At 38.2% G+C, this 13,831-nt stretch overlaps 1 protein-coding gene across 1 annotated transcript; it reads left to right on the top strand.

Moving 5' to 3' along the window:
• The first annotated feature begins 5,759 nt into the window (after window positions 1–5,759).
• vcpkmt.L (valosin containing protein lysine methyltransferase L homeolog) lies at window positions 5,760–10,265 on the top strand. Its single transcript, XM_018230520.2, has 5 exons — window positions 5,760–6,075; window positions 7,363–7,473; window positions 7,619–7,691; window positions 8,074–8,193; window positions 9,823–10,265. Exons 1-5 carry the CDS (start codon window positions 5,834–5,836, stop codon window positions 9,925–9,927), a joined length of 651 nt encoding a protein of 216 aa, XP_018086009.1. The 5' UTR covers window positions 5,760–5,833; the 3' UTR covers window positions 9,928–10,265.
• The last annotated feature ends 3,566 nt before the right edge of the window (window positions 10,266–13,831 follow it).

Genomic DNA, 13,831 nt, shown 5'->3' on the forward strand with positions numbered 1-13,831 from the left:
TTTTCTATGTACATAAAGAGTAATCATAAATCTTAAATGACTTTTAGGCCAATACTGTTATGGATTCAAAATGTTCAGCTGTAGGTAACTGGCATTGTGGGTTACATGATGCTTTGGCTTTCTCCAAATGCAAATGCTGGGATGCTGAACATAGGGTGAAAGATGACTCATTATATATATTTACAATCCATAGATGAGAGGCCGTTGTTATGCTCCTTAATCCATCTACATTGACTTTGGACAACATTTTCCAGACCTGCTTGGACAACATACTGTTTTTGTTTAATAGATTTGCCTTGGATTAACTGTCCCCCATTGCCAATGCAGCTTCTCTTTATTAGGCACATTTTGTCAAGAATTCCAAACAGGGCTGGCAATCTGTGGGTTCTGGCAAATGACAGTGGGGCTGCTGTAAATCCCCCTTGACAAAGGCTAGTGTGCCGAAACGTTGGGGTATTCTCATCCTTTGGCAAAGTCTATCTGCTCCTTGTGGTTTGTCTTAATTTTTTGCCTTGAAACTTACAAAATTGGTGGTATGTATATACTTGCTAGTATCATTGTGTATAAATTGTTTGTATGTTATTTAGAGTGTGCGAACCCATTCTATGTTATATTGAGCTTTTCGACTACTTGTTGTTGGTATCCCTGGGTAATCAGCACCCCAGCATTTTTTTGCATATTTTTTGCGATTTGGAGTGCCCTCCTTTGATTAGTGTTTCTGCTCTAAGTTGCCACAGAAAAGTACTATTTATTTGGCTTATTTGGGCCTCTGTTTCCCTAAGTTGTCAGGGTCTATTTTGATTCTCAGTACAGGCCTGATTCCAAGACTATTATCTGTAACACATTAAAAAAATTACCACCAGTTTTATGACTGATGAACCTGCAATTTACACCAATTTTTGTCCTCTTTTGAAGTCTGGTAACTGCCCCAAGTTGCTTTTGACAACTGAGCATATCAGCATATCATGTTGATGCGATTTTTAATGATTGATTACTAAACTTCAACTTTTTAATTGATGGATACTGGCTTTCTTGGTGCTCTTTATAAAGCTGTGTTGTTCTCCTTGTCCGATATTTGACACATCCAATTTTAGAATTTAGAATTTTAACATTTTTTAATAAGATGTAAAATGTAAGTGTGACTTTTCATACTTGAAATACGCACATATACATTATAGGGGTTATTTATGAAAGGTCGAGCTGTGTTTTTCCTCATAAATTTGAGTTTTTCGAGGGTAGCTTTACTAAAAATTTTAATTTTTCAGAATAAAAAAAAATCTAATTTATTGACATTTATTATGCCCCAGAGTTGCTAAAAGCCCAAATCCGGAAAAAAAACTCCAGTAAAAAGTTGTCGAGGTCATGTTTTTTGCCTTAATGATTTTTGTTTTGTTTTTTTACAGTGGTTTGCACTTGAAAACTCGATCGTTTCGAGGTATTCAAGGTTTTTTTGGCCTTTAACTTGAACAATTCGAGTATTCAATTTTTTTCCCCCGGTTGTATTCAATCGAGTTTATTTAACCTCACAAATCTCACAAACTCAACCTTTGATAAATAAGCCCCAAAATATAGGCTTTTAGAAGATCCTGTACTCCTCATATTTTGCACAAGTCTGCTTGAGCCAAGTGCAACTTGCTCTTTTGAGCCAAGTGCAACTTTCCCCGGTACTTGTTTCATATATTGCAGTGTTTGACGCTGAGCCTAACTCTTGGCAGCAATCACTGATTGTTTACTAAGCACTTCATAAGCAGAGGTGTCAGCTCTCACCACAGCCAAGTGTTTGCAAACTTCAGTTCAATCAGCAACAACATAGACGCCAGCTTCTGTTTATGGCTTGGCAGCTCTTCCAGCAGAAATCAGTATTTTTCCTGCTGACGGAAAATAGAGAAACATTGCTTGGGTAGGGTGTTTTTTTATATTTCTTTAGCTGCAGAAGCATCTTAGCCATTGCAACTGCAGGATATCAGATATCTCAGCAAAAGGATGTTAAAGCACATACAATGTTCATTACATTTATTCACTGACACTTCTTAACAGGCAGGGAGCTAGTAAATGCTTCTGTAATTCTCGGAATGTATTTGGCACTGGGCGTGCCAGTCAGATGGAAACGTAATTGCTTCACAAATATAAAAACAGGAGAACTCCCTGTGCTATAAATACACAGAATGGTATACGCTTTCATTCCGACTGATAGATCACGCTTTCACCCATGACTGATTTGCTTTTATTGCAATTAAAGCTGATATTACAACTGCTATGTTTTTGACTTGCAGAGTTACATTATTCTGTATTGTTATGTAAATTGTAATGCTATAACCTTTTTATCCTGTAAACGGCTGTTGCAAACTTGCCGCTATTTGCAGTGGTTCTATAGTGACACCTTGCGGCCATATTTGGTGCTTGTAAGGTTGATTTCTTTTTTCTGTCTGCGCATAAATGTACAAGACCTGCAATATTTATAAAGCATTGCAGCCGGAAAAATTTTGAAAAATATGAACCAGTTTTCAAATTTGTTCTTCTTCAACATAATATCACTGAAATTTGTTTTCTAGATCAACCCTTACAAAATTGATTTCAATGAAATTTCTACAACAATGACATTTTTTAGGCCCCAGCAGAGCCCCCCTCCCAAACCACACTACCCACACTCACCATATCATCCCACTTCTCCCAGAAGGTTTATTAGCTACTGTCTCTGGCTATCCAGTGGCAAATACCAACTTGAAGTATGAACTGTTGACGCCAGGAGCAAATTGTCACCAGATATGGAGGCCACCTATGCTACTCTGCCCTTTATTTCAAGGTATGGGGGAGCAGAGCCTAATTGTCTGGTGTGGCTGGGGTAGTTCGAGAGGGGGGTCTTGAGATATATAAACCGCTTTCCTTCCCCTTCATAGGGAAGTGCAGTGATGAAGAAAGTATTTTTAGCACCTTATAAATTGGACGACATCATTTGTTTTATTCTTTAGCAGAACCAACTACAGTGAATTTTTTTTGAAGATCCAAGGTTGCTGTAGAAGTCCGTCTAGGTTTCATTTAAGTATTATTGACGTCTAACATAATTAGGGTGAGACCCTGGGATAGTATTTAATTTCAGCATTACACACAGTATGGCTCAATAGCTAAATAAAGCAATTTTATGATATATCTATAACTTTATTAAGAGTCAAGGGGTTGCACGAAGAATTGTTGGACCCCAAAGTAGAACGTTAATGGAATAAAACTGTTTACTCCTACAAGTGATAGTAATGGCAGTGCACACTTGAACTGAGGTTAATCTTATGCTTTTATTCAACAGTAATAACAAGTAGTGGCTGACAATTTTTAATTATAAAAACAAATAAATATATTTGTATTGCTAAAATCCTCAATTTTGCCAGTATCTAAAATGTGTGCTTCTCAATAGATAAATCCTGGAAGAGAAAGACCTTGCTGTACAGTTAGATATTAATATATATTTGGGGGGGGGTTCTTTTTCCTTGCCGATCACTTAAATAACTGATTCCAACACAAACAAAATCTAAAATAATTACTGACTTCGGCAAAAATCAGACACCTGCATGAAGAGAAAATGAAGAGAGACAAATGCTGGTAGATGAATAATAAAGAGAAACTTGATTATTTAAGAAACAGTACAGCATTTTTATTGATTATATTTAGAAAATGTCTTATTTGAGTAAGATGATGTTTATATCACATTTTTCACTCTACTGCAAGACATTCGCTCCAATGTCTCTTGTTCAGAAGTAACCCAAGCCTGGCATATAGGGTTGCCACCTGGCCAGTATTTTACCGGCCTGGCCTGTAAAAATGATGGCTCATCCCAATGTTATTAAAAGGGAAAAAAGATAAATATATAGGAGGGCCGGTATTTTTTTCCAGAAAGGCTGGCAACCCTACTAGCATATCCCGTACACAGAGGCCCAACCCCAACTGCCCCTCACAGGCCCAATAGTGTCTGTCTTGTATCTTACAGCAGCCCCCCTGGCATTTCCAACAGATTGTCAAATGGTCACCCAGAGGAAGTGCAGTTTTGGGGTGACAGACCAATGACCTGATTTGCCTGTCCAGTCATTTATTTAGTTGTCATTTCAGCTGTACTGTATTATACAGTATGTGCATATAGGGTTGCCACCTTTGCTGATGGCTAAACCCAAACACAGGGGGGCAGATAACATTGGGGATGGGGCAGTGATGTAGGAACAGGTATGATGACATCAGAGGTGGGCACAATGATGTTGGTGGAGTTATGACACCAGGAAAGGTTATTGCATCATTTAAATGCAACTGGCTAGATTTCTATCCAGTATTCTCAATGTTTTAAAGTGTTGATGCCCAGTTCAAAACCACACAGGTGGCAACCCTATCTCTAGCTATATTCTGCTTTAATTACAGGTATGAGATCTATTATACAGAAATCAGTTATCCAGAAAGCTCTGAAATACAGCAATGCTAATTTAGAAAAAAAGCATTCTTATTTTTGATTGATTTGCTTTTTTTTGTATCTGCAATAATAAGAAATGAACTGTACTTGATAGTAACTAAGCCATCTTGAGGGGAGTATCTGTTACAATGTCCACAATGGCGCAAAATTCAAATGGATTTAAAAGGACATTTTGTATTTTCTAGTTGCCCGTTATAGGTTCATTCCTAGTGAGTTCCTGGTGCCTATATGAGTTTATTCCTGTCTGATTCTGATACCTGTTGTGACCCCTGCCTGTTTTGTGACGATTCTGACTTCCGAAACCCTGACCCTGCCTGGTAAACGACTCTTCTATCCGTAACCCTCCTGATTGATCTCCTGGTTTGATCCATGCCTGTTTGACTCCGCTTGTACTCCGCCTGCCTCGACCTGGCCTGATTTGATTTCACTTTCTGTCTACGCCTTGTACTGTGACCTTCTGCCCAAAGACTTTGCCTTACCGTTGTGCCCCTTTGCTCGTTCAGAACCCTTCGCTTTGCACCTCTCTTAATAAGACCTGTCGGCAACCTCCCAAGGTGAAAGGCGGCAGCAAGAGCCGAGAACAGGGTGCTTAGCATCGGTTCTGAATTTAGGGTGCCAACCGTGACAGTATCTTAGTATTTAAATGATTTTCATTTATTGTTTGGTTTTCATAAGGCTGAAAAATTAACAGAAATTTCAGACCCGAACAGGCCTTACAAAAACTGAACTGTTCAGGTCAAAACCAAACAGGTGGCAACCCTATGTGCATATGTTGTCAGCTTAATAACAATGACAAGCAAAAAGTCCCATTTGCTTGCGGGTACCTGTCAGGTAAGAATGATGCTCGATAGCACTGTTATTAGTAGGGCAGAATGATAAAAATACAAAATGGAACGTTGCCAAGCATGCCTTTTTGTGATATGTACTAGCTGGAGCCACCTTGTCTCGTCTCACTGTGTATTTGTATGCTGCTGAGATGACAATAAAGTTTACTTTGACTTTTGACATATATTTGACCTAAATGTGTAGGTTCAATACTTGTGAAGAGACGATTGTGGCTGTCCCAGACTGTATAGTTCTGATTGTCAAAACTTTTTCTGAATGTCATGGTACTGGTATTTGGTAGTTTGTCGTAAATAATGAGAGGCCTGTCCTTTGGTTAATATTAGTGTACTGCTATGATGCACTCAATCCCAGCTGCCGATATTGATTCCCCTAGAACGCGCGCACCAGTCACACAATCCCTATGCACGCTGCACGCAACGCATCTGTTACACGGAAACAGTTAAGATAACGCGTGCGCGGCCATTGGCCCAGTAGTCCTGGGACTGCGCGTTCACAGCCTTGTAAGCTTCTTTTGCGCATGTGCGGGAACGCGGCGCTGCTGTCATGGCGGAGCCAATGGACTGCTTTCTACGGGAACTGGAACTTCACGATGGATCTGTGCTGGTTATACGACAACTAAGCTCCGGGGATGTGGGCTGTGTGGTATGGGACGCAGCTATCGTACTCTCAAAGTTTCTCGAGAGCCGAGAATTTATGTGTCCTGAGGGCCACCGGCTGAGCGGAAAGTGTGTGTTAGAGCTGGGTGCCGGCACCGGCATTGTTGGCATCATGGCAGCCACGCAGGGGTAATTGTACAAGTGGGGTTATGGGGCAAAGTATCCAGTATTATAGTGAGGCACCCTGCACGGGGCTTACAGACAGTATAAAATTAAATGTGTATTCATCAAATAAGGGTCCATCTAACAACAAATGCTCTGTAAGGCTACAAATGTTTTTTTTTGCTACTTTTTATTACTCGTCTTTCTATTCAGTCCCTCTTATATTCATATTCCATTCTTTTATTCAAATCAATTTGGACCTTAGCAACCAGATTGCTGAAATTGTAAACCGGAGAGCTTATTCAAATCAATGCATGTTTGCTAGGGTAATTTGGATCTTAGAAACCAGATTGCTGAAATCGGAGAGCTGCTAAATAAAATAATAAATAACTCGAGAACCACAAATAAGTAAAAAAAAAAATGAAAACCCATTGCAAATTGTCTCAGAACATCACTCTCTGCATCATACTAAAAGTTCACTCAAAGGTGAACAACTCCTTTAACAGAATAACTTCAATCTAATGGGGTAGCAGGTTAGGGTAATGATATGTTGTTATGTTATGTTGTTGCCGTTTAGGCAATAAGGTCAAACTGCATTGCTGAGTGTATAGACATCGTAAAACATTTCTTAAAGGAATAGTTCAGTGTGAAAATAAAAACTGGGTAAATAGGCTGTGCAAAATAAAAAATGTTTCTAATATAGTTAGTTAGCCAAAAATGTAATGTATAAAGGCTGGAGTGAACAGATATCTAATAAAACAGCCAGAATCCAACTTCCTGCTTTTCAGCTCTATAACTGAGTTAGTCAGCGACTTGAAGGGGGGCCACATGGTACATTTCTGTTCAGTGAGTTTGTAGTTGATCCTCAGCATTCAGCTCAGATTCAAAAGCAACAGATATGACCCATGTGGCCCCCCCTCAAGTCTCTGATTGGTTACTGCCTGGTAACCACGGCAACCAGTCAGTGTAAACCAAGAGAGCTGAAAAGCAGGAAGTAGTGTTCAGACTGACTTGTTATACATCAAATCACTCCAGCCTTTATACATTACATTTTTGGCTAACTGACTATATTAGAAACATTTTTTATTTTGCACAGCCCATCTATTTACCCAGTTTTTATTTTTACACTGAACAATTCCTTTAAGCCCCTTAGTGAAAGCACAACTATTTGGGAAAGGATACCAATACCGAATGCTGAAATCTGTGCCTTTCGTTTTTTTTAATTGTATGCTATGCGTATCATATAAGCTACTATATGAGAATGGCATGAGCAGATCAGTTGAAGTGATGTTAAGTGTTTTCTTTTTCTTGCAGAGCAAATGTCATGGTCACTGATCTTGAAGACCTGCAGGAACTAATGAAAACAAACATTGAAAGTAACTCTCACTTTATCAGAGGTTCTTGCCAAGCGAAGGTACTAAAATGGTTTGTATTTCCGACATAGACCTATGTACTCTGCAGTTACTCGCCAATGGCTTGAAGAAATATTTTACTTGCCTTCTGTAATCTTATTTAGTGTCTGTACCAATGTTTTTCAAGTCATCATTTGTTTTGTTTATTTTGTTTCCAGGGGTGAAGAAGTTAAAGAATTGGTGCCTAAACCTGATTACATCTTATTGGCTGACTGCATCTACTATGAAGAGGTCTGAGAAAATTGTTTAACTTTTTTGGAAGGTTTACGACTATGGAATCAATTACGAGCAGTGTTTTTCATGCTACAATAGTCTGTTTTCCCAGATTTTCATATTAACCAGATTTATCTTTAAAGCTGTTGCATGTGCTTTACAGCGTTTTTAAAGTGGCTACAACCATGCTGACTTCATTGTTTGAATCAGGCTTCTAGACCCATTTCCTTTATATTAATTATGTACAGCTTTGGATGAGGAATGCAAAATGTGTAGCTCCTCCTTTCATACTAACAACAGCACATGCTATTTCTGGGGTGTACTTTACTTTCATATATGTGATTAATGCTACACATTTAATCCATTTCATAACAATTCTTTTTTTTTTTTTCATCCGCAGTCTCTGGAACCACTGCTAAAGACTCTGAGGGACCTTACTGGGAGTGACACGTGTATCTTGTGTTGTTATGAACAAAGAACTATGGGCAAAAACCCTCAAATAGAGAAGAGGTTTTTTGAGGTAAGCTGAAGTGTGTTAGGTGTTCATAAGATTTTTCAAGCAACTGTTGCCTGACTAGCACTGGCACAAGCCCTTGTCAAGTGATTTTAATGTTCGCATGCGCTGAGCTGTTTTGGGAACTTTAACGTAGCATTATTATTGCACTTAATAGCACCTATGTGCCATTGCCCTGTGCTTGAGATATTCCTCTGCCACAAATATGAAATCTGGACATTATGATTCTGTTGGTCTGTTGCCCAATATATCAGAGTGCAAATATGTAACTGTTTATTGTGCTGTGCGACTGATAGTAAATGTTGATGTTTGATTTTACAGAACACAAACCATACACCCAACGTGAGAAATAAGGATGATTTTCTTACATGCTTCTGTATAAATTCTTTGTTTGGTAAAGAAGTCTTACATAGGTACATTATTAACCTGATGTACAAAATAAAAAAACAGAAATCAGTCCTGTTTCTAGGATGGACTCCTAAACAGCTTACAGTTTTCACTTGATCAGCACATTTTATGCCCACACCCTGCAGAATGACTTCATAAAAATATTTTTGTAATCTAAATATTTCAGTATGTTTTTACCCACAGTGTTGTATAATGGCTCCATTACATCTAAAAGCTGGACAGCACAGTATTATTTACAAAACAAGCTTGTAGGTCAAGGAGCAATATTGTCTTCATTTTTAATGTTGTCCTAGTACAACATTAGACAGACCTGTGAGCAGTTTTATGTTATTGTTTGGCTTTGTGAATAATAACTTATCACTAGCATTAATTTTATAGTGAATAAAGTACCCCCTTTTGTAAAATATAAGGATATTATAAGTTACCGAGGAGTTTTATGACCGTATAAAAACACGAGGCCGAAGGAACTCTGAGGTAACTTCTAATATCCTCATATTTTGCAACGGGGGGTACTTTATTATTATACACAAGTTTTAGTGAGTCATGTGACAGAAATGACAGAACTCACCGTTTATAAGGATATAATTTACAAGATATTCCTGGCTTTTGTGTATTATATGTATATATCCAACATTGGTTGCACACACTTCAATAGCAGGTTTTTAAATTTAATAGTACTGAATATACAGTAAGTATACTTGGTTTGCATTTATTCCATTTTTGGGAGCTGTGACACGAATAATTACTACCTCACACCATTATGGATTACCTTCAAAATTGGCAGAATACTTTTTTAACTAGAAAGTCTAGCTTTGTATTTGTCATGTTAGCACTGTGGATATTCTATTCCATGGCAGCAGTCAGAATATAAAGGATTTTTTTTTTGTTACTCACCCCTTCTTTTATAGCAGAATATATTTGCAACATATATTCAACTACTCAAGATACAATTATAGATCAGCGCCACAGGCTATGGAAATAAACAAATAACAGAACCTAGTGGAATATTGTTAATATTCAGTGCAGTCACCGGGGTGTTGCAACACTAATCTGTGTGTGTGTCTTAAACCATAAAAAGTCTATGCACAGATTTTTCTTGTGTGTTCTAAAGTACTATAGGGATTTCTACAAAGTGCTATCTCCAGAATAAAATTATAATTAAGTCAAACAAGGTGCTTGATGTATATACAGCTTACTGATGTTATAATGTTGTTATTTTTCTTTTAGCTATTAGCAGAGGACTTTAAATATGAAGAAGTACCCCTGGAAAAACATGACAAGGAATATCGAAGTGAAGACATTCATATTTTACAAATCTACAGAAAAACATAAGAGTTTGACATTTAATATAGACATGCCTAAACATTTTTTTAGTCACACATTTAGATTTTTCTCCCCAGTCCTTTACAAATCAGGTTTATTTATACCTTGCATATGTCATTAACAATGTTATTTTATAATTCATCATATGTGATCTGTAAATCTATCTGCATCTATCTGCAGTTTTAGTTCTGCTACAGTTAGAATGCAGAAGACCTGCTTCAAACAAACTGTATTTGCACAATGATTCTAGGAACTGTATGCATGCAATGCCCTGTACATTCTATTGCAACATTGATTTTGCATGGAACAGTATGTATGAGATACTTGAAATAAAGCCTTCATTCAGATCATGCCTTAATGCCTAATGTATTTCCATTTTTGTGAGTTTTTTTTAACTAAATACAGTAGAACCCCCGTTTTACATCCCCTGATTTTAAGTTTCCCTCATTTTACATTGTTGTTTTGTGGTCCCACCTTTATATCATGCATAATACATTTCCCTGATTTTACATTTTCCTGGATTCCTGAAACGTAAAATGGGGGTTCTACTGTATAGGTTCATTAACTTTTACTCACTGCAGTTGTTGAACACATAATACGTGTTGAAGGAATTCAGAACTTTTGTTTCTTTAGATAAGGGGGTAATCTACCTTAACACACACACACACCAAGCCTCATTAATTAGGAAATTATTTCAAGGTATCCGTAACTATGAAACTGTTTTGGTTAATTGATTAGCCTCTGTGAGATCTCAATAACAATAAACATACTTGGAGGGGACGTAAACAGCAAGGATAGGGCAAGATAGAGATTTTCTGCAAGGAATTTGTATGTTGCCCCTGTGGTTGCATCGGGATTTTTTGGGAGATACACCTGTTCCCTCCCAAAACCTATTAGAAGGTTAAATGTCTCCTTATAAAACTGAACATATCGCCTGCATGTGTTAGGGGCCTTAGAATGTAAGCTCCACTTGGGCAAAATCTGATGTGAATTTGTGTATAATCTGTATAAAGTCCTGTGGAATACATGAATGTTATATAAGTGAATGGTATTAATAGCCACCTTCCTAGTCCACTAATTAGGGCAAGGCAGAAATACACAAAAAGAAGGAGGTTTGTGGGAGCACTCCAAGGCAAAGTAAACTATATCAGTGCAATGGAAGTGCAATTGATCTGGCCAAATTGGCTACAAGCAAACAAAAGAAAGGGGATTGATCAATGCACATTCCCTGGTCCCCTGTTCCAGCAATAATTTACTATCTGAAAGTGTATCTATTTTTCAAAACATGGATTTCTAGTTACAAAGTAATGACCAGAAAATGGACAAACTAGCATATCACGTCAAGGTAAACCCCATATTATGGCCCATATTTAACTCTGGTCAAATTTTTGTATTTCTTGGGATACGTGTGTCCTCACCCCAGGGCATTGGTCCCAGTGACATGGCTTAATCCTTCCCCGCCATTAGCTTTTATAGGAGAGAAATTGCCAAGACTAAAGCATAAGATATTAATGCTTTGGAAGGCTGACAATCGGAGAGACACATCTGTAGATATTTCTGAACTAGAAGCTTCAGTCTTCCACAGCCACTGGATTCTTTTTTGGTTAATTACCTTCATAGCTCATGAATATATATATATATAAAATTTTGTGTAAACTGGGAAACTTTACCAAAAATAGGTAAATTAAACAGATAAATTAATCTAGTAATATAGTTGAAGCTAAAGTAGGACAGAGTAGGTTTAAAGAAGTATGTAGGTTTTTTAGTGAAACGCATGAAAGCTCCATCCTAAGAAAAAGCAGAAGCTTGTTTGCAAGATCCCTAAAAAAGCACATAACAAGGGGCATTTACAGATGTGTTTTTACCCACAAGGCTTATAGTTCCATGGATTCTAGTAGTTGCTTTAACGCATATAAAACAGAAGAAATGTATCTTTACACGTTAACTTTAGCATAGGTTTAATTGCACTTTCCACAAAAACCTCACTAGTATCACCCAGCCATTTTACTTGCAGCTAATAGTTTTCCCAGGTTTTTTTGAAGAACTGGATGCTCTTAGCACTTTTGTACTGTTGGTTCCCAGCCAGTAGCTAGATACACCTGGCAGGGAACATTGTGATTTTAGAAAACACCAAAGGAAGCTTTATTAAGGCTTTTGTGGTTGCTCTTTTAAACGTTCCACCTGTGTTCCATGGTTTCCTGCTGTGCAGTAAATACAGACACAATTGGAAAGCATGGTTTGCATTAACTCGTGTTCCAGGAAAGAAGAGAAAGGCATTTAAAAACAACAAGTCTGTTGGGACAGAAGCTACATTTAAGGGAGGAACTCCACAGGCGATTTCGGAGCGTTCTGGCGCGCTGCACAAAAACGCAGATGTCAAGTCAAATGCGAGGGAAATAAGGTAAGAGATGGAAATGTTAAATGAAGTTGCAGCGTTCATCCGACGTGACACGACTGCGTGCAGCGTCTGCATCCGACAGTCGTGTCGCGTCGGACGAACGCTGCGACAACATACGACATTGCTTTCCTTATTTCCGTTGCATCCGACCACGCCTGCGTTATTGCGCAGTGCATCGGATCGCACTGAAATCGCCTGTGGAGTTCCTCCCTTATGAATATAAGCACTATAATAAATTATGTAAAACTGCAATCCGGAAGGCAAACAAAGGAAACGAAGAGTGCATAGCTAAGGCTATGAAAACCCCAAAAAGTTTTTTAAGTATATTAATAGTAAAAAGATGCTGGTAAAGGGTGTTGCTCCTTTAAATAATGGTACCAGTATGGTTGAAACAGATACAAAAAAAGGCAAATGTGCTAAATCAGTTCTCTTCTTCAGTGTATACAATAGAGGAGTCAGAGCTCCCATGCTCACTTCGTAGCTGCACTGATGGCTCAACTCAAACTAATCAGTGGCTGACTCAGGATATGATTCATAAAGCTTTAACAAAATGTAAGATGGCATACACCCCTGGGTTATAAGAGAGCTTAGTTCAGTTTTAGACCATCCCCTATTTCGGTTTTCTCAGATTTACTTTCATCTGGTATGGTACCTATGGACTGGAGAAAAGCTGATTTCATTCCAATATTTTAAAAGGGATTATGATCTCAGCCTGGCAATTATAGGCCATTAAGTATGACATCTTTGGTGGACAAATTATTTAAAGGCTTGTTAAGGGATCACATTCAAATTTTTGTCCTAGTGAATGGCATTATGAGCAGCATGGTTTTATGAAGGATAGGTCATGTCAGACAAATTTGATTGCTTTTTATGATGAGGTAAGTAAGATGCTGGACAGCCTGGATTTGCCTACGCTTATTCTTGATCCCTTGTCTGTTACCATGAACTTGGACTTTTACCCGAAGCTTCCTCCTTGGTCTGGACTTCCCCAGCTGGGAGCCGATCGGCCCCTGACAAATGGGACTGCACTAGGCAAATCCATTATGGAAAAGGACCTTGGAGTCCTTGTAGATGATAAACTTGGCTGTAGCAAGCAATGCCAGTCAGAAGCATCAAGGGCAAATAAGGTCTTGAGCTCTATTAAAAGGGGCATAGAGTCATGGGAGGAGGGGGCCATTCTTCCACTGTATAGAGCACTTGTAAGGCCCCATCTAGAATATGCCGTACAGTTTTGGTCTCCATCACTCAAACAGGACATTATTGTATTAGAGAGGGTACAGAGAAGGGCAACTAAGCTGGTAATAGGTATTGAAAATCTTAGCTATGAGGAAAGACTGGCCAAATTGGGGATGTTCACGCTGGAGAAGAGGCAATATGATAACTATGTATAAATATATAAGGGGACCATATAATAATCTCTCTAATGCTTTATTTACCAGTAGATAAATAACACAAGGTCACCCATTCCGATTAAAAGAAAAGAGGTTCCGCCTAAATATTCGGAAGGTTTTTTTT

This window comes from Xenopus laevis, chromosome 8L (genome assembly GCF_017654675.1).
Source record: "Xenopus laevis strain J_2021 chromosome 8L, Xenopus_laevis_v10.1, whole genome shotgun sequence".
Taxonomy (NCBI): domain Eukaryota; kingdom Metazoa; phylum Chordata; class Amphibia; order Anura; family Pipidae; genus Xenopus; species Xenopus laevis.